The sequence below is a fragment of the Eschrichtius robustus genome, chromosome 16 (genome assembly GCF_028021215.1).
Source record: "Eschrichtius robustus isolate mEscRob2 chromosome 16, mEscRob2.pri, whole genome shotgun sequence".
Classification (NCBI taxonomy): Eukaryota; Metazoa; Chordata; class Mammalia; order Artiodactyla; family Eschrichtiidae; genus Eschrichtius; species Eschrichtius robustus.
Window position 1 is genome coordinate 37,598,073 of NC_090839.1, and position 22,174 is coordinate 37,620,246.

General features: G+C 38.0%; 1 protein-coding gene across 5 annotated transcripts in view; it reads left to right on the plus strand.

Annotated features, from left to right (window-relative positions):
* The window catches only part of PLCB1 (phospholipase C beta 1), a 694,419-nt gene that overhangs the window by 457,827 nt on the left and 214,418 nt on the right, over positions 1-22,174 (plus strand). For all 5 annotated transcript variants that reach the window (XM_068565592.1, XM_068565593.1, XM_068565595.1 and 2 more), the window contains one exon: positions 7,660-7,797. In XM_068565592.1, the coding sequence (XP_068421693.1) occupies positions 7,660-7,797 (138 nt within the window). The remainder of the gene's footprint in view (positions 1-7,659; positions 7,798-22,174) is intronic.

A 22,174-nucleotide genomic window follows, 5' to 3' on the forward strand; every position in this document is an offset into this window, starting at 1 on the left:
TTGGCTGTTTGGCTTCCATTCTTTCCTAGCAAGACAAGTGGTACCACTAGACCATATTTCTTTCCTATTTTAATTTCACATTTGGATTATTTTGTATTTTTAGGAACTGCCTAAAATATCACTAAGGGAGATGACTTGAATGGATGCTGATTTATTTAAGTTTATTCTGCCATTTGAAATATTTGCACTATTTTTATATCAACTCCATCAAATTGGCTACGCTTTTAAAAACAACGTGATACAGAGAGGGCTTAGACTTTATGATCCACTGTACCTGGTGGCAAATCTTCCTTCCCCCATTTTACAAAACTGGGCAGATTACTTTACCCAACCCCCCAAACCTCAGAGTTCTCATTTGCAAACTGAGGGGAAGAAAAACATAGCTACCTTTCAGCATTAGTTTGCAGATGAAACAGAGGGAAAAATATAGAACAGCTAGGATGGTGCTTGACAAACGATTACTAATTAGAACTTACTGCGGCTATATTTATTATTTTTTATAGAGAACTGATCAGTTAGGAATCTAAATCTATTTGCCCTAATGAAATTCCTTCAAATGCAGATCCCATAGAATACATGAAGATTAATCAATATCAGGACCAAATTTTATTTCTTACAGTCATTCCTTCAACAGTGTAACAGACATTTTCTGTGCACTCATATTCCACTGACCCACCCCAGCAGTTACCTGTAGAGTTCCTACATAGTCCTGAGAATGTTTTCTGGCCGTAATGCAAGGGAGTGGGCATCCCAGGAGAGATGCTTCATCAACAAGAGATGGGAGTTGACAGATCGTTACTCCATTTTCCAGGATCCTTGGGGGTGTGTTCACACTGTCTTAGTGTGGGGCTGGTTGGATTGAGCCTCAGTTGCCCAAAGTGGTAATCTGCTCTATATCCTACATACTGTAAACATGCTATCTATTGGCTTTCTTTCCTCCTTGTCTTTCTCATTGTACTTCCTGTGATCACTTCCAAAGTAATGTATCAATACTTGCCCCCAGATCATTGACTCAGGTCTGTTTCTGAAGCATCAAGACAAGCATCCTATTAGCTGAGCATGTGTACTGCGACCTAGGAACCTAGCTCAGATAATGCAACTTCTTGAAATTACAGCATTTGTGCAGCTCTAACAAGTATCACTTGGACATCTCTACATTCTGGGACTTACTTGTTCCCAGGAATCTAGACACCTTATTTTAATCCCCTTTTTCTTCTACTTCTGAGTGTCAGCTGGCTGAACGCCTCCAGCACCCACTTCCTCTTTCTTTTCATTCTTTGAAACTATGTAGCTTTGAAACTAGGTTAAAACCACACTCTGAGATTGTTCACTGAAAGGAGGAAAACCTCAAGCAGTTAAATTTTACGTTAATCACTAGAATGCTAGTTGGAGATTTTCCTTGAATTTATTTCTCTCCTCTGTAGCCATTCCCAAGGATAAACAAAATTTTAGCTGCATGGATATGTCTATGATCAAGGGGAATATTTTTCAGGGTGATTGCATTTACATTTCTTCTAAACTATTCTTTTTTTTCTTTTAGATTTGAACAGTCTTCGTTTTTAGCTCAATAAACTCATGTCTGGCATCTTCAAGCCACTTTATTTTGGATGGAGATGCATAGCCAGACCAACTAAACTTTTTCTTCTTCTCCAATATATTTTTTTACTTGTACATGGAGGCTTCCCATGAGTGCAGTGAAGACTGTGTATACAACTTTATCACCACTCTATCCAAACAAGTATAAATAATCTTGTTATGATAATGCCTCTGTGAGATATGAAGGACTGTACTGCTCTTTTTCTGTCTAGTATTTGCCCATAGTCACTTTGCTTTGTCATAGTCAGTCTGTTCTCACTTTGTTCTTCCCTCCATCTAAAGAAATAGCTGAAAAATATTCAGTCTACCCCCGTCGTCACTTACAGGAAAAAATGGATAAACAACGTCCTCCGAGTCTTCTCCTCTGTGTAGGAGAATGTTCATGGCACCGCATTTCAGAGTTAAAAATCCATGCAAGTGGAAACTGTTTTATCTAAAAAGGCTTGCTGGCTGTGTGAGCTGCTTAAACTACTGGTATATCCTGAAGAAGAGAATAGTATTCCTAATGACGTTCATAAGAAAGAGCAAAACTTTTGCAATGAGAGGTGTGAGAATAAGTATTGATCCCAAGGGGTTTGTTCATCTATGTTTTATTTTCCAAAAGGCAAATGTTAAATTCAAGACCTTGATGGGAAAACCACCCTTGACATAAGTTTATATCTTTCCTTCACAACAAATTTAAATAATGCATAAACATGCTAATGTCATTTTAATCTAACAAGGAATCTATCTCTTTCATTTCTGGCTGTTGTAATGAGTGTTAATAGAAAGACTTTTATATACCCTGTTCTTTATCTGAATGATGGATTAAAGTTACATCTATATAATTTTAATTCAGATCAAAAATATTATATTAAGTGCTGGGAATAAGATTAACCTAATATGCAAATTGTTCAATAAGCCTAACATCCAGTAAAGATATATTTTATGGGGATGAAAAGTGAGTGAGGTATATTTTCTGCACCAAGAATGTTTTTGGTATCAAAATGAAATCTAAGGTCTTGAAAGATTTTTTTTTTTTTATTTTGCGTATATCTGACATACAAATAAAATAGCTTTTCTTTGAAAGTCATATATATTAAGGAATGAAGGTTGAAACTGGGATTTGACTCTTTTAAAAAGCATCTTTTAGCATGTGATTATCCTTTTTATTAATTTCTATTTTGTTGAATGATATGTTATAATTATAGTAATGCAGACCTGTGTCTCAGGTGTATACGGGTCTTGACTTTCTTCAGTTGCCTATTACCTGGAAATGGGAATCATTAATCTGAGCAACTTTGCTTTCTTTGCAGCAGAACTGAAGTAATTTAATCACGAATCCCAATGATTAAGAGAAAATGAACTTATTTAGTCAGACAGTCTCTATTTTGTAACTCTTATGGGAATGAATAGAGATGATCCTGCACTTAACATTAAAATTACACTTAAATTATAGCTGCCAGGATTCTTAGTTGGTCTGGCTAATTCCAATGGTGGAGACACATGTAGGATATTCTCTGGGGAAAGCAGGCCTTAGTGCCAGTTTAGTGAAACTATGAAATTCCAAGTTCACCTCACCTCTTTTTTTTTTTTTTTTCTGAGCTATATTCTTTAGTGTTCTGCAACAGAGAAATTGGACATTTTTATAGAGTTGTGGGGATAGCTTGTTTTCTTTGTAAAATTTTCAAAGAATTTATATCATTGCAGGGACCAAGAAATATGTTTGAACTTGGTAGTAACCTACGTAGGTAAATCCTTTTCTGAAAACTGGTCAGGAGGTTCAATCAATGAGAAACAGAAATAAGATCCTTCAGTAGAATAGATTTTGGGAAGAGGGTGGTTTTTATGCAAACTGTCTATAGGTGTTTTTTATTGTTACAACATATTTTGATTTTGTTTGTTTTTGAAATGCAACCACTCATATCCCCAGACCTGAGAAACAACCCCCGAGAGACAACCATTTTTTAGACATATTTACTTTATTTTTTGTTTGTTTTTGTTTTTGTTTTGGCCATCCCACGTGGCTTGCGGGATCTTAGTTCCGAACCAGAGACTGAACCCGGGCAGTGAAAGCACCGAGTCCTAACCACTGGACTGCCAGGGAACTCCCTAGACATGTTTACTTTAAATCCTTCCACATACACGTTTCTCCAAACACTGGGTGCCTTTGCTGTTTATTCTTCTAGATAATTTCCCCCTTTTGCCTATTCTCTGAGGGTCTCCTTTGCTGAAAACAACTGAGGGCAACTTTTGGTACTTGAAAGGACAGATATCTTTTCCAAGTATACCCTTCACATAACAATCTGCTCAGTAATGAGGAATGAGATTTGAAGCCACCACATCAGCTTGGGATGTTGTGTTCAAAATAGAAAACAGAATACAGGTAAAAAGAAAAGTGAAGTCATGTCTTAAGAGAGATTTCTAACATAACCATGTTTGGTGTTGATAAAAATGAAATAGATGAAGAAAAGGTACAATTTTAAAGAGAAATAAAATGATCAATGATGGAAAAGAAAGTAAAATATAGTTTAAAAATTAGTATGATCCATCACCAAGAAAAGGTATTAGTAAGAAAGTTGCTTGTTATATATTTAAATGATTTCTTTGTTTGCTTTCAGAACTACATAACTTTAAAATATTGTGGTTTCTCTTGAATTTCTAAATTTTATTTCTAAAATTTCTTGCTCCTCCAGTTCATGCTCAATACTTTTTAAAAATTTATTATTGATATATAAATGTTAACTATCTCAGATGTAGAGAGATATATAACAATGAACCCTCAAATACCTACCCCTCAGATTCAATCATCATCATCATTTTGCCAGCCTGCATTATCTTCCCAATCCCATACATATATATATATATATATATATATATATATATATATATATATATATATATATATATATATATATATATATATATATATATATATATACATGTAACCATTAAACGATTAGTGGGAAAACTTAACAGAGCTGCCACAAAGAGTTGGTCATCTTTCTCAAAACTTCCTGTTGACTCTACCTAACAGTATTGTTAGGGACAGTGTGAATCCCAGAATCCCTCTTCCAGAATTATCTTCTATTCTGGGCACCTTCCCTCGGTCCTCCCTACTTGCCCGGGCTTCCTATTTCTCAAGGAAAACTCAAATGAATCCCTGAGCCCCACACCTATTCCCTGAAGTTCTGAGAGGTGACACTCTTTAATCCATCAACTATTTAATAAGTGGGCAAAAGTATTTTTAATGGATATGTGAATTAGGCAGCAAAGTAGTATAGAAGGAAAATACTTGAAAGAGAAAAGAGCCAGAGGGTGAGTCACATGGCTGTCAATGGAAGGAAAGAAATGACACAAAGTATAGAGCGCATTCAATCCCAAATATTTTCCCCTTAAATGTTGTAGAACTGAAGATATTGATGGACTTTGTAATCACTGATTTAACACTAGGGATTTATAATTACAAGTTTCAGGTGGTTTCTGAAGTTTATTTTTCTCTTCTAAGTACACACAAGAAAATTTTAAGTACTGATCAAATGTATTTTCTCTTTGAAACTTGCCTCAATGGTGATCAAAACCTGAGAGGCAGTTAATTGTTTCACAGAACAGTTGGTATCATTCTTTAATTAGCCTTCACAAAAAGTCCATTCTTTCGGAACATTCTCCTTTAATCTTTCATTAATGGTAAAATGTTAAACATTTCCCTTTTTGCTATGATTGTTTATTTAATAATTTTTTTACTGTGTTCCTCTCCTTTTCTAGATCATGCAAATTGATACTTTTGTGATAGCATTTGATCTTTCAAGGAGGCCTGATGTTCTCGATAAATTCTCAGCTTGTTAGAAGTTGAAGTTTTGATTATATTGGGCACAGCTTTGAAATGGGATTTCCTCTCATCATAACTTACCTGAAAATGTTCCTCTTCATTCGGCTGAACAGAGGAGAAAGTTTTATTAACTAAAGAGAGAATTAATGTCACCAAATCAAATAACTCAGCTGGAAAGTTTCTGCTGTTTCTTTCTTGGTTTTTTCAGGTTTCGTTTTTCTTTATAAGGGTGCTGTATATAAAAACCTCAGAAGGGAGATCAGAATAACCAGCCTAAGTCATTAAGCCCTGTTGGCCCAGCATTTAGCTAAATAAATAAGAATGTAAGTTTATTCCTTGCTCAGAAGCTGGCTGAAAATTTGCTAAGTGATTGATTTGATGCTAATTTTCTGCATGAAGCTCTTATCTTCTTCAAGGCCTGTATGAAAGGAAAATAAATTCAGCCAAAATGACGGAGCCCTATGTAGATTTTGTTTTGAATTCAGAAAGTGTGGAAACCTCCTTTGCCCAGCAGGACTAGATCTCCAAGGGATCCATACTTATGATGTCCCAAAGAAGGCAACTTGCTCTGAAAAGACTGCAGAATTTCTCTATGTCCAAATCCCAGTACTTTTTGAGGATAGAACTGAAATAACATATTCATGGCAGGCACCGTCATTTGGCTCACTTTAACAGTCCTCTCTGTCAGTGTTCAGTGTGGAGAAAGTCCATGCTGTGACCCTCAGCTAGATTTCTGCCCCAGCCCTAGGTGGCATTGTTGCGTTTTGATTCTGCCAAACCACCCTCTTCGTTTCAATGTGTTCATGAATTGAGGAGAGGGATGAGATTTTGCATTTCAGTATGTGATTCATGGGATGATTGGAGGAAATAAAGGGAGAATTGTGACACATAAAAATGTGTTACTGAATGACAGTATGACAGAAAGAGCTCTTGACTTAGGACCATAAGTCTTTTTTCCAGCTTTACTGAGATATAATTAACATACAATATTGTGTAAGTTTAGGTGCACAGCATGTTGATTTGTTACATTTTTATATTGCAAAATGATTACCACCAGATTGTTAGCTAACGCCTCCATCACCTCACATAATTATCATTTCTTTTTTGTGGTGAGAACATTTAAGATCTACTCCCCTAGCATTTTTCCAATATATAATACAATATTATTAACTATAATCACCATGCTATACATTAGATCCCCATAACTTATCTTATATCTGTAAATTTATACCCTTTGACCAACATCTCCCCATTTTTCCCACCCTCCAGTCCCTGGTAACCACTACTCTAATCTCTGTTACTATGAGTTCAGCTTTTTTTAAATCACATATAAGTGATATCATGCAGTATTTGTCCTTCTCTTTCTGACTTATTTCACTTAGCATAATACCATGAGGATCGGGACTTCCCTGGTGGTGCAGTGGTTAAGACTCCACGCTCCCAATGCAGGGGGCCCAGGTTCTAACCCTAGTCAGGGAACTAGATCCTACATGCATGCCACAACTAAGGAGCCCACCTGCTGCAACTAAGACCCAGCACAACCAAATAAATAAATTAATATAATATAATATAAAAAAAAAACACCATGAGGATCTGAGGATCATAAATCTTGATGCAGAAATTCTCTCTTCACAACCTTTGGGCAAGTTATTTCACCTCTCTGGGCCTTTCTGGGTTGAAGGACTTCAACTCATACCAGTTTCTAGTAAGAATAAAAGGCAACGTTACCTAGAGATTATCATACTAAGTGAAGTAAGCCAGACAGAGAAAGACAAATATCATATGATATTGCTTATATATGGAATCTAAAAATGTGATGCAAATGAACTTATTTACAAAACAGAAATTGATCCACAGACATAGAAAACAAACTTATGGTTACCAAAGAGGAAAGGAGGAGGGAGGGATAAATTAGGAGTTTGAGATTAACATATACACACTACTATATATAAAATAGACGATGAACAAGGACCTACTGCATAGCATGGGGAACTCTACTCAGTTTTTGTAATAATCTATAAAGGAAAAGAATCTGAAAAAGAATATATATACATATATATCTCCAAATCACTTTGCTGTACACCTGAAACTAACACAAGATTGTCAATCAACTATACTTCAATAAAAATTTAAAAAATTAAAAAAAAGAATAAAAGTCAACTTTGTTTTGAAGGCATTCTAACTCTAATTCTTTTGAAATTATGCTCTAAAATCTCTAGCTAAGACTAAATTTTTCAACATTTATTCTTATCCAGGACCCCAAATTACGTGAACTTCTGGATGTGGGGAACATCGGGCGCCTGGAACATCGCATGATAACAGTGGTGTATGGGCCTGACTTAGTTAACATCTCCCATTTGAACCTCGTGGCTTTCCAAGAAGAAGTGGCCAAGGTATGTGGATTGAAACTTCTGAAGCTTGTCACCTCTATCTGAATCCGTATGATATTGTCCTGATTCCTATGAAAGACTGAGTTTTTGTCATATTTAGCATGTGTTAAAATTCCATCTAAAAATCATTCTGCTGCCAAGTAGAAGTGTAATTCAAACACTTCCAAGTAATGGCATTGGCTTAGAATAATGAATATTTTACATTAGAAATAAGGCATTTGATATAATTTCTTTGCAAAAGAAAATATAGATGAAACCACATTCTATTTCACCTAAGCATCTTATCCCAACCCATTTTCTCTTAGCCTTACCATCTTCTTTCCATCCCTCTCCTAGAGGGCAGACATTTCAGTACCTATTTAACTTCTTTCACCATGTGCACACTTAACCCATGATTACGCACATAGTAGCTGCTCAATTAATATGAGAAAGAATGAAAAATTTTAAACAACAATTTTAAATAGTAATAAATATTTATTCAACCATGGACTAGAAAGATGAATTAGACATGGCCTTCTCCATTAAGGAGTTGCTAGTTTACTAAGACAGTGGGCCTTTCAGATGCATACAGAAATAACTAGAACAAAGGGAAGATATATCAAACAAGAAGCTATGAACTTCTGGGAACCTTGGACTCAAGTCTGATGCTTTCTCTAAAAATGTCCAACTGCCGTTAGAAGAGAACTGAAATGAACATATTGAAAGAAAAGGTTTCCTTTTTCATGTTCATAGTTTATAAGATACTAGTGATGATCCTGATCCTTCATACAATTTCTTTCCAGAGTTAAGAATATGAATCTAGGAAAACTTTGAAGTCTGCATATCATGTCTGTGCCCTGAAACAGCTTCTCACATCATGGATCAGAACTATGGAGTCATGTCAGGCCAGTGTTCATTGCCTGAGCATTATGATCTATAATTTTTTAAGCCTCAGTGCTCTGACATTTTTTTGAGCTACACCAGATAATCTGACCTGGCCTCTAATTCTTTAGTGATTACGGTAGAGGTTTTTTTCCAAAAGTTGCATAACATCAACTTCAGTTCTTACAATGGAATAAATAAAATGCCAACTAGTTTTGACACGCTGGGGTCTTTAGAAACTACTCATCAAGACTGTGTTACAAACCCCATCTATTTTCTCTCTTTAAGAACCAAGTCACCCGTTTACTTCTATGGTATAATTTATGCTTGGAGAGAGACTTCAGTTCAATGAAACATTGTCTGCATGACAGCATTGTACTTGCCTTGCAATCATTCTTATTCTGGTACCTGCTGGTATTCTGTTGAGTGTACACACTTCACTTCTCAATATGTGTATTGTTGGTTAGATGGATGGATGAATATAGATAAACAAATACTAAATATTTCTAAAATATTTAAAAAATATCATTCCTGAAATACAGTCATATTCAGTTTTTTAAAAAAATGACCAATTCATGATATTCATTAACTCTCAGTTAAAAGCATTCACTAAATGACAGTGACTTTCAGGGAGGCTTTTACTGTGAGTGAATGTAGTTTTATATTACAAACCAATCTGCATATCTTATATTGCATTAAACCTTTGTGCGGTTGAGTTGAAAACATTTTAATTTCCTCCTCTCTGTAGGTGTCTGCTCATTAATTGTCTCTAGGGATTTTGATTACTGAGCCCTGTAGTATTCCCTGTCAGAACTGAATCTATAGATGTTTTTCCAGCAGCTACTTGCTTAATATAATTAATGAAGATACAGAATATGTTTTGCCTTCCCAGACTGTGATATTCTATAGGATACTTTTCCTCCATTGAAATTGCTCAACCAGAAGGTTAAAATTTGCAAACACCATGTACTCTGAAAACTTAATTTCCACCCTTCTAATAGTCAGCACTGTCTCATAACGTCACACCTTCTGTTTAGTCTCCGGAGCCAACATACCTAGTACCTTGCATAGCGCCAGCACCAAAGGAAACAGTTTCCCTCATTATATAGAACACCCGACAGGAACCTGAGCTTCTTTGAAAGTCAAATGTCTCCAGAAAAAATTGTTTACCAAGGGATTCTGGCTCATTCATTCATTCAACACACATTTGCCAGGTGCCTTCTGTGTTCCAGGGTCAGGGACACAGCATTCTGGAGGAAATAAATAGATAAATCACAATGATGAGGTACACTTACTGTGGGTCAGATGGAGGTCTGTGTGGAAGGATATAGCAGGAGGAGAGGGCATGAGGATGGGGGAAGGGGATTATTTCTTCATGGAGTGCTCAGAGAAGGCAAAAATCTGAAGTTGCTCAATTGCAACAATATCATAGATTCCTGAGAAATCTCTTGAGTCGATTAAAATTTTTTTCATCAGAACCAGGACTTCAGCTTTCCTAAATACATTATTCCAGATTTGCGTGCTTTCTTTCTTACATAAATCACCTGAGATTGAATTTTTTATTTATTCTTTAAGACAAGTGACTCCTTTCAAAGGTGGATTGGGAGAAAACTGTCTTTCAATTTTTCCCTCTGTAGTTAGACTAAAAGAGTGGTATCTTTTGCCATTAAGTAAAAGTCACTCTTCTTGTTATGCAGCATGATTTGCCAACTCTCTGTGTCCTAAAGATCGACTTTCCCTGATCCCTCGAGGGATACCTCCCTTTAATATACCTGGAAAATGGGTGGTTTGTTTCACATTTGCCCTCTGAGTCTCACACTTCTCCCTGCATCTCCTGCTGCCCTGAGGACCAATGGACACATCCACATTTGCTACCCCTGAAACTCCTGGACTTCAGTCCCCCTCTCCAGGATTCCCTGACCCCTCCTCAGAGCTGCAGTGGGGAGGTGAATACCATCATCCTTCCCTTTACTCTCCCACTGTTAATTCCCAACAGTCCTCCACGCACAGCTACGTGAATCCTGGCAAAGGTGGAGGTACCAGCAAAGGCAACAGAAGTCGATTTCTTGTATTGTGATGTAGGCTTTTGAAGGACTTTGGCTTTTATTTTGAGGAAGATGGAAGCCATTGGAGGGCTTTGAGCAGATGGTGGGCTTGGTCTGACTTAACTCTTTAGTCAGTAATGGACTGCAAGGACAGAGGCAATAATGGAAGCAGGGAGATCAGGTAAAAAACTGTAGAAATATTTTAAGTGGGTTATTAGTATCTTGGACCAAGGGGGAGCTATGTAGGAGATAAGAAGGGGTCTGAATATCCATATCTACATCTACATAAAGGAAGAATCCAGAGCATAAACAATTGCAATTGTACGTTGCATGTGAGAGGAAGAGAAGAATCAAGGATGATGTTAGAGTTTTGGTCCAAGAGACAGGAAGGATGGAAATGCCACTTACTTCATAAGGAAAGTTTAAAGTAGAACACATTTGGTGGTATACAACAAGGCTTCAGCTTTGATTATGTTCAATTTGAGATTATTATTAGATACCCAAGGAAACATGTTGAGTAGGCAGTTAGATATATGAACCTGGGGTTCAATGCCAATTATAATGCAACAGTTTGGAAGTCATCAGGTTATAGATAGTATTTAATGAGGCAGGATGAGCTCAGCCAGGAAGTGACTGTAGATAGAGAAGTTGTCCAAGACCTGAGTCACTGATACTCCAACATGAAGAGATTGAGGAGATAAGAAAGAATCAGAAAAAGTAGGCTGAGAAGGAGTAGCCAGTGAGGTGGCAAAGAGGCCAGTATGTGTGTTTGGAAGCCAGGTAAGCAAAGTGTTTCAAGAAGAAGAGAGTGATCAACAGGATCAAATACTACTCATAGGTCAATTAAGATGACAGCCAATAATTGACTGGTGGATTTAAGGATATAGAAGTCATTGGTGACCTTGATTAGAGCAACTACAGTGGAGTAGCAGGGTCAAAGTCTATTGGAGGGGGCTCTGGGGAATATCAGTGGAGGCAAATTAAGAAACCAAAAGAGATTGTTCTTGTGAGAAGTTTTGATGTAAAGGGCAGGGGAAAAATGAGAAAGCTGCTAGAAGGGGAAAGTGAGACCAAGAGATAGTTTTTACGATGGGAGAAACAACAAAATACATGTATGCTTGTGGGAATGATACTGTGGAGGGAAAACAATGTAAGCGAGTCAGAGAATTGCTAGAGCATGTCCTTAAGCAGGCGAGAGAGTGGTAGGATCTAGTACAAGGCTCAGTAAACTACAGCCTGAGGCCAAGTCTGACCCACCACTTGTTTTTATAAATAAAGTTTTATTGGAACATAACAGTGCCCATTTATTTACATATTGTCTATGGCTGCTTTCACTAGACATAGTTGAGTAGTTATGACATAGACCATATGGAGTACAAAGCCTAAAATATTTACTCTCGGGTCCTTTACAAAAAAAAAAAAAAAAATTGTTGACTCTCTCTTATTGACAAATAGAGGGGCTGTGCTCAGACAGGAACAAGGACATTTAATCAATAAGAGGAGGAAAAGTGGAGTCCATCAGTAGAGATGCTGGTAAATCGTCCATGTAGTAGAGGGAATTGTAGATGTTTTTTTGATTTCTTCTGTTTTCTCATTGCCAAAGAAGACAGAAGTCAGTAGCTGAGAGTAAGGACTATTAAATCCTCAAGCCTTTTTTCCACACCAGTTGGCAAATTTCTTTAAATATCTGACTGGTAAGGTTAACATGGACTGCAAAAGACAGATCATTTACATCAGCTCCAAAAAACAGTGTCATTTGGACAAGTTAACTGATTTATCAGGTCAATGCAAATTTTTCTATTGGCCAAGAAGTCTGAAGATAAAATAATTGTCTTCTTCCTGCCCGGTTCTAGTCCCTCTTTCTAATATTGTGCTTTCCTTTGAGGTGGGAGGCTACATAGAGATGTCTAATTGTGCCTACTTCTTCCTGCAGCCATGCAACCTAAACACCATTGTGTAGGTTGGAAAACAGATTGCTCTGAGCCAGGAGCAGGGTTCACAGGATTGCCATATGCTGGTGTTTACTGTCAGGTCTCAGGGATCCAGTGTGTAACTCATAGGAGATCACTCTTCATCAAGAGAATTTCAGTAAGAAATGAATCTGTCTCAGGATTAGTAAAGAGGAATCTCTGTGTGCAAAAGCAACAGAGGTGGAGCCTTCCCTGTTTGGATTTAGAAATCTAAAATGATTTTCAGCATGTCTTCCCTCTGGGTTCTGGTTCCTGGAGGCTCACGCAGCCACCCACCTGCCCAATTCCTATCCCAGATCCTTGTTCAATCCAATATAATAGCGAGATGGCCTATCACCCCGAGAGACAGGATTTGAGATTCCAGCTCTGATATTCAGTTCTAACTGGTTAGATACTCTGATAGGTCCCCTGGGTAGACACATTGTTGAACCACCACCCAGTTTGGCAAATTTCAGCCCAGACATTGTTCCAGTGTATTAAAATGCAGTGGATTATGACAGCAAGGATCCAGGGGGTTAAGATTGAGATGCCTAATGACAGAGCCATGAAGGGGAAATTTTGTGTCCACTTCTCTGCACAAGAATTGAAAGATGCCATTGCTTCTAATCCTTAATTTTTTACACACTAAATTCTCTTGAGCATTTATAAATTGGAAAAACAAAATTAAAAAATTTATTTTTTTTGTTTAGCCATGCTGCTCGCAGGGACTTGGCCTGATTTTTTTTAACTTTGACTGAAATATAATATACACAGAAAAGTGCACAAGCTGTGACTATATAACTTGATGAATTTTTGAAAAGAGCACACACCCATGTGAGCAGCACCCCAATCAACAAACAGAGCATCACCAACACCCCAGGTGTCTACCCTACTAACACACCCTATTTTGATCTGCAACTTTATAAATTAGTTTTACCTGTTTTTAAAACTTCTGTAAATGAAATCATAGACTACGTTTTCTTTTTGATCTGACTTCTATTACTTAAAATTTATATTTATGAGATTCTTCTACATTTTGCATGTGGTTGTACTTTGTTCATTCTCTTTGCTAAATAGTATACCATAATTTATTTATCTATTCTATAGTTGATGGACATTCAGGCAGTTTCCAGTTTAGGGTTATTACAAATAGTGTTGTTATAAATCAAAACTACAACAAGGTATCAACTCATACCAGTCAGAATGGCCATCATTAAAAAGTCTACAAATAACACATGCTGGAGAGGGTATGGAGAAAAGGGAACTCTCCTACAGTGTTCTCCTACAGGGAATGTAAATTGGTGCAGCCACTATGGAAAACAGTATGAAGGTTCCTTTAAAAACTAAAAGTAGAGTTGCCATATGATCCAGCAATCCCACTCCTGAGCATATATCCAGAGAAAACTATAATTCGAAAGGATATATACACACCAATGTTCATAGCAGCACTACTTACAATAGCCAAGACATAGAAGCAACCTAAATGTCTATCAACAGATGAATGGATAAAGAAGATGTGTTTATATATATATATATTCACACACACACACACACACACACACACACACACACACACACACACACACAGTGGAATATTACTCAGCCATAAAAAAGAGTGAAATAATGCCATTTGCAGCAACATGGATGCACTTAGAGATTACGTACTAAGTGAAGTAAGTCAGAAGGAGAAAGACATGGACTTACCCAGTGGTCCAATGGTTAAGACTTTGCACTTCCAATGCAGGAGGCATGGGTTCAATCCCTGGTTAGGGAAATAAGATCCCACATGCCATGCAGTGCGTCCAAAAATTTAAAAAATAAAATAAAATAAAATAAAAAGAAAGACAAATACCATATGATATCATATGTGGAATCTAAAGTATGATACAAAATGAACTTATTTACGAAACAGAAACAGACTCACAGACATAGAAAACAAACTTTTGGTTACCAAAGGGGAAAGCGGGTGGGGGAGGGATAAATTAGGAGTTTGGGATTAGCGGATACAAACTACTATATATAAAATAGATAAACAAAAAGGTCCTACTGTATAACACAGGGAACTATATTCAATATTCTGTGATTAAACCATACTGGGAAAGAATATGAAAAAGAATATGTATATATATATGTATGACTGAATCACTGTACACCAGAAACTAAAACAACATTATAAATCAACTATATTTCAATTTAAAAATAAAAACAAACAGTGTTGTTATAAACATATGCCTTTCTGTGAGGTATGTAATTGCTGGTCATAGGTCTTCCTATGTCCAGCCTTGATGGATATTGCCAATTTCCCAAACTGGTTGAGCCAGTTAGTTTTCTAAATGTTAATTCACTCATGAAAAAACAATTCTTTAACAGAGGATCTCTGTCTGTTAAATTATTAGATTTTGAAGTAACTGTCACAGAATAAATGTGCTCTCCAAAAATATTTTCTGTAAACTGACATCAGTTTTCAGTAGCTATTTCAGAATTTGGGGGTAACCTCTGTCACCTCTGCAGGTATGAATATCATAGACAATCTAGTTTACTTATTTGGGGAGTGTGATCTGGGATCTCCTGGAAGTTTGCCTTAACAGCATCCACACCATTTGCTTGCCCACATCCAAATAACTTGCAAGCTCTCTGAATTTCCTAATTAGCTCTCACATCTCTTTCCTCATCCTGCTGCCCCCTCCCATCTTGTTCAAGTTCTTGATGGGTCCCATCTGTAGACGCCTTCTACCTCCTTTCCTAGAATCCTCTCTTTGCTCTCCAACTCTGTGTGTCTATCTGCTAGGAATGATCCTAAAAAACCTCAAACCTGATCATGCTTCAAATCATTTTCATTGTATATTACCCACAAAATGAAGTTTTCTGCCCGTTTCATTCAGTCATTCATTTAATGAACAAAATATTCATTGAGGGTGTAGTATGTGCCAAGTACTAGGGATTTATCCGTGACCAAAACAAACAGCCTCTGCCCTTAGGTGCCAGTGAATCACCACTTGGACCCTAACACCATTCTGCCTCAACTGTTCTTAACCACCTGTGATTCTTTCTTCCTTTATAATGGTAATCCTTTGCCCTCAGAAGTGTGTGCTTTCCTAGATGTCCCTTCTCCATTCTGTCCAGGAGAATTTCCAAGCCTCCATAGGGACTCAGCTTACTCATCCATCTCCCTTCTGTTTCATGCGTTCCATGAACAACTGATGGTTCCTTCCTGTTCTTTGATGAACCCCATGCATATTTGCTATTGCATTTCTCACACTTTAATTATCTGTCAGTGTGTCTGACACCATAACCCTGGATTTGTGAGCTGCTTAAAATCAGAAAATATAGCTTAGTCATTTGTGTTCCCAAGATCTATCTTAGTGCTTAGCCGGTATTAGGCACTCAATAAATGTGTGTTTTGGCGGAAAAAAAGAAAAAGAAAAAGAAAGAAAGGAAAAAGGAGGGAGAGGGGAAGGGAAGGAGCAAGAAAGGGAGAAAGAAGCTTATGAATTCTTGAAAGCAATTGATAGATCATGAAAAATTGTAGAGCCATGGAGACTTTGAACATCATATACTTCAATATCCTCATTTTTGAGTTCAAAAAATTGAGGCTCCTGAGCTAGTTGCTCCAAGATCCCTTCCCCCCAGCACAGAACTCTCCCCAATGTTTGCCAGGATTCTTGGTGGCTTCCATCCTCTTCATCTTTCCCGATCCCAACCTTGTTCCCACCAGAGTCATTGTCACTGTCATCCCCCTCTACCACATGTTTTCTGGAGAAAAGAGAAAATATCTTCAACTGGCCAAATAATTGAAACCTTTTAGGGGAAGGAATAAGAGAAGGTGCCACAAAGGGGGGGGGGGCTTTTTTTAAGAAAAAGAAATTATAGTCTACTAAATGAAATAGAAAAGAGAAAGAGGGACTAGCGAAGGGTCCTGCCACAGCCTCCTCTGGCCATTCCTGCTATAGAACTTGATTCCTCAAAAACCTTGGGACTTTTCTTAGACTGTCCTCCAAATTAATAATATAGATATTTAAAACTGACCTCAATAGACACAAAGTTCTTACATTTCTTTTTATTCTGGGACATGTACATTGAGATAATAATTTTCAAACACTAACAGATATTCTGTACAAAATGTGAAGTTGATCTCATTTCCTTTTTGTATTTAGCACCAACTTATGGTAAGTGAGCAATGGATATGTTTGGCTTTTCTTTAAATGAAAATGATTAAGAAAAAGAGAATGAGGTACCATATATTCTTTTCAGCAATGTATTTTGGTACATAATGGAAAACTGTGCTGATCTCCTTGTGGGTAGAATATATGTGCCAAAAATATTGCCATATTGAATATATATTGCTTTTTACACATGTGAAAAGTTAGCCCTCTTGGTTATTGTGTTTTATGAGATCTTCATTCACTGCTATTCCTGGCCTTCTCATATGCCTATGTCATCTTAGGATAGTCCCCCCACCCAATCATAAATAAGGACCAAGTTCTTGCCAGGTCAATACATTGCACTGTTAGTCTTGGGATTTTACAATTGTGGATGTCCTTTGTTGGAAAATGACATTTACCCCACGTTCTGCACTTGAGTTTTGGATGAGTGTGGGGCAGGTGAAAGATGTACATTATAAACTTTCACCTTGTGCAACTGTTACCCGTCTGGAACATCCATATAAAAGTTTAAAAGTTCAAAAGTAAAAATAAATAAATAAAATAAAATAAAAAAGACATTCATTTAAAAAAAAAAAAAAAAATAGAGGGGAAACAAAAGGCAACTCAGATGGTAATCTCTTCTTACGCTCAGATAAGAACCAGCAATTGCAATTCTGTTGACTGTGGAAGAAATCACCCTCGCCCACCTTCCCCTACTGTCTTTTCTCATTCCTTAAACAAGAGCTTCTTTTGAACCAGGCATTGTTCAAGGGTGCCACGAAAAGGAATTAATGCTTAACTTAAGGGAAAGTACATACGCAAGGACACAGAAATGATCGTGATTTCAGACTGTGGGTTACTGTTAGTCCACTTTTCCCGGGAAAAAAGACAGGAAACTGCTCAAGCAGCAGCATCTTCACTTTTCTTCCATCCACTCCATAACACAGAAATAAGCTGCTTCCCACTCGTTCCTCTGCCTCCCCGTCTTCTGAGCCTGGCAGCTGAGAAAGCCCTAATTGTATTATCTGCGTACCTTACCTTAAAGCAGGCACAAAGATACATTTTAAAAAATCAGGGTTTCCCTGGTGGTGCATGGTTAAGAATCCTCCTGCCAATGCAGGGGACACAGGTTCGAGCCCTGGTCCGGGAAGATCCCACATGCCATGGAGCAACTAAGCCCGTGCGCCACAACTACTGAGCCTGTGCTCTAGAGCCCGTGAACCACAACTACTAAGCCCATGTGCCACCACTACTGAAGCCTGGGCGCCTAGACCCCGTGCTCCACAACAAGAGAAGCCACCGCAATGAGAAGCCCGCACACCGCAACGAAGAGTAGCCACCTCTCACCGCAGCTACAGAAAGCCCATGTGCAACAACGAAGACCCAATACAGCGAAAAATAAATAAATTAAATAAATTAGAAAAAAAAAAAAGTTTATAAAAAATCACCATGGGCTTCCCTGGTGGAGCAGTGGTTGTGAGTCCTCCTGCCAATGCAAGGGACATGGGTTCGAGCCCTGGTCCGGGAAGATCCCACATGCTGCAGAGCAACTAAGCCTGTGTGCCACAACTACTGAGCCTGCGCTCTAGAGCCCGTGAGCCACAACTACTGAAGCCTGCGCTCCTAGAGCCGGTGCTCCGCAACAAGAGAAGCCACCGCAGTAGAAGCCCGTGCACCGCAATGAAGAGTAGCTCCACTCGCTGCAACTAGAGAAAGCCCGTGTGCAGCAACAAAGACCCAACACAGCCAAAAATAAATAAATAAATAAAATTTTTAAAAATCACCATAATTTTTTGAAAGGAAGAAGAAATCTAAGAAAATTTGGCTTCCGTGTTTAATTACTGTGGAAAAATACCTGCTATCCTTTGAAAGTGGCATGTTGATCTGTTTCATCTAATGCCTTAATATCAGTTGTTATGCTTATGTTTCCAATGCATCAAATGCTCCCAAGGAATAAGCTGCTCCTAAGAATTAAAAAAAAAAAATTTTTTTTTGAAAATACTTTAAAATAATCTTCCTATTGGCTATATAATAATAATCATTCATTCATTCACTCAACAAATACTTAATTGCCTACTGTGTACCAGGTACAATGTTAAGTGCTGGGGATAAACTAAATAGACGAAAATGATTGTCTTCATGAAGCTTACTTAATGGTGGGTGTAGGGTGACGATAACAAAATAAATAAGATGGTGATAGGTGCCAGGTGGAAATAAAGCAGGGAAGGGAGATAGGAAGTGTTGCGAGGGGGTGCTATTTCAATTTTAAATAAGTTGGTCACATAAGGTTACACTGATATGATGAAGCAAACCTTGAAGATGTTGGAGAGTGTCAAGTGGTTATCATGGAGGAGAGTGATGCTGAGATAGATGTGACCCAGTGTGTTGGTGGAAGGGAGTGATAAGCAGGAAGGAGAACAGGGAGAGGTGAGAGGAAGAGGCTGGGGGATGTGACAGGTGACCCAAATAGTGGTGGGTGGCCACTGAGAGAATTTGGTTTTACTCTCAGTGACACAGGTATCTATTACATCATTTTGAGCAAGTGATGGATTTGCGGTGACGTATTTTAACAGGATTTTTCTGGTTGCTCTGTTGAAAAGCCACAGTAGGGGTATAGAAACAGAAACAAGGAGAGCAGAGTGCTTGGGATAGAGGTGGTGAGAAATGGTTAGGTTCTGAATGTATTTTGAATGTGAAGCCAAAAGAGTTACTGAATGGACCAGATACATGAACTGAGAGAAACAGAGAGCTAGGGATGATCTCAGGGCCTTTTGGAATTTCATTTATTGAGAGAGGGAGTGAGTTAGGAAGGGAAAATCAGAAATTTGGCTTTAGACATAAAATTTAAAGCAGTGTTAGCCCAAAAACAGCAAAATGAGCACAGGTGTGATCTCTTATCTCTCTTGAGTTACTGTGAATATGGTGATAAAGGAATAGAAATACACAATGATGAAGAGAATGTATGGGTCACTAAGACATGACATATTTTAGTAAGTTTGCAGGAGAAGAAAATGGAAAGAGGAAAGTGTCTGATAAGATAGAGTCGAGAAGACAACAGTCTAGGTTACATAGAAAGTTACAGCCAAGGAAGCTCCTGACCTACTCAGGAGCAATTGAGACATTCTCTAGACTCGAGTTCTACCAGCCCAGCAGAACATGGAGTAAGAATTGGGGGTGAAAAAAATAACCTTCCACTCCTTCCTCCTGATCCTCATGTAGAATAGTCAATAACCAATTACTTCCTGGGTCAAAGAGCAGAGTGTCTGTCTTTTATGAAATTGAACAAACTATTTGAAAAATATTATGGTGGCTAGCATTGGAGTTCAGGATCCAGAGTGAAGCTCTTCTCATTCTAGTATTTGTGGATACTACACCATGGTGGCTGGCACCCACATGCTCACTGGGAAAGAAGACTGCAAGCTGGCCATTCCCACTCCCACACCCAGAGCTCCCAGTCAGCCCTCCTACTGCCCCATCAAAGATGTGAACTAACAATAAAATATCCACAGACTATAGAGAAATGCTACAATACTGAATGACAAAGGAAACCAAGGTGAACAAAAAGAGAATAATAGACACATAAGGATAATTAAAGAAACAAATAATTTAAAAAAAAAAACAACTAGAAAGTATCTTCAGAGAGAATTTTAAATATATTTTATCCTTAAGAAAAGAACAAGGACTTCCCTGATGGTGCAGTGCTTAAGAATCCACTTGCCAAGGCAGAGGACACGGGTTTGAGCCCTGGTCCAGGAATATCCCACATGCTGCGGAGCAATTAAGCCCGTGTGCCGCAACTACTGAGCCCGTGTGCCACAACTACTGAGGCCAACTGCCACAACTGCTGAAGCCCGTGCACCTAGAGCTGGTGCTCTGCAACAAAAGAAACCACTGCAGTAATAAGCCCATGCACCGCAACGAAGAGTAGCCCCTGCTCGCCGCAACTAGGGAAAGCCCATGCACAGCAACGCAGACCCAATGCAGCCAAACATAAATAAATAAATTTATTTTAAAAAAGAAAAAAAAAGAAAGTGACATGAGGGTTTTGGACAGAACCACTTTAAGAATATGGTTGAGTGACATGAACGCTATGGAAAGGATGCTTTGGGGATTTCATATTGGGGCATTTGATGGACATTTTCTCAGTTGTGCAAATTAGCAATGCCTCAGGAAACTCGCTGGAGAGAGAGGTGGGTGTCTCCTCAGCTGATGCTCAAAATACGTGAGACTCACAAAGATACAACTGAAAACCTCTCATCATGAAAACGTAACCAAAGCAAACATTTTTCTCTTTTCTTCCACTCTGTGCCAAGGATGTTGCTCTTTTGGGTGTTTTATTTCTTTCCATTTGAAGAATTCTCTTAAAGTTCATTTTAACTTGATATCACCACATTAAACTTTTCCCATTGGGCAGGAGAATGTCAAAAGGTGTTAGAACAGGGCTAGGGATATACTAGATAGTTAGCGCTCAAAACGTGGATCCTTGCATCCACATCTTGTACACTGCAGTTGCAGGCATGTAAACTCTTCCCTAGACCATCAAGATAGAGCAGTGCTTCACTTATCCAGGGAAAGATAATTGGGCAACAATCTTCAGAATACAGCCCAAAACATAAAACAAAGCATAAAGCTTATCTGTGAAGCCAATGCAGATGCTCTAAGCCCTAAAATTAAAGTTTCTGTACTTTATTAATTGGAAAGTCCCCTCAGCCCCATGCTACACACAGGACTGTGAGTTCTTATAACTTATTCCAGCATAGTTCAAATTACAATAGGAAATGTGTAAAGCTATTATCCAAAACCCTGTAGCAAACCATGGTGAACGAATACTTATGACAATGAAGAAGACTTAAAAATTAATTTCACAAACAATAAATTACAAAGCATGGATGTAATTCTGTTTCATTTACACATTCATTCATTCATGCAGTCAACTCAGGTCAACAAGTATGGATTTATTCCCCAGTGTATAAAAAAAACTGGCTGCAGAACTGTAAGATCTCACACAAGTTGTGGCATGATGCACATCCTTTTCTTCGCTACTCCTTTGAATGGTTATATGTAGTGTTTTCTATACTCTTCCAGTTACGATAATTTGATTTTCATGGACACTGCTAGGTTCTTACTCAAATAGATTGTTCTAGAGGTAGACCAATCAGAGACCTTTCCCAGGATTTTTCATACTGGATATGAAGAAATCAATCAGACTCTCTCTGGTGGTAGGAGGTGCCATATGTGACAACTCAGTGCAGTTGGTGGCCATGGGGAAGAAGTTGGTCAGTCAGGAAAAAAGTAATGACATCAGGAAGAGAGAACAGTGAAAAAGCAATGAAGAAATCCTCCCTGGTATCCAGACCACAGTTTCCTGATGCTCTGCAAACTG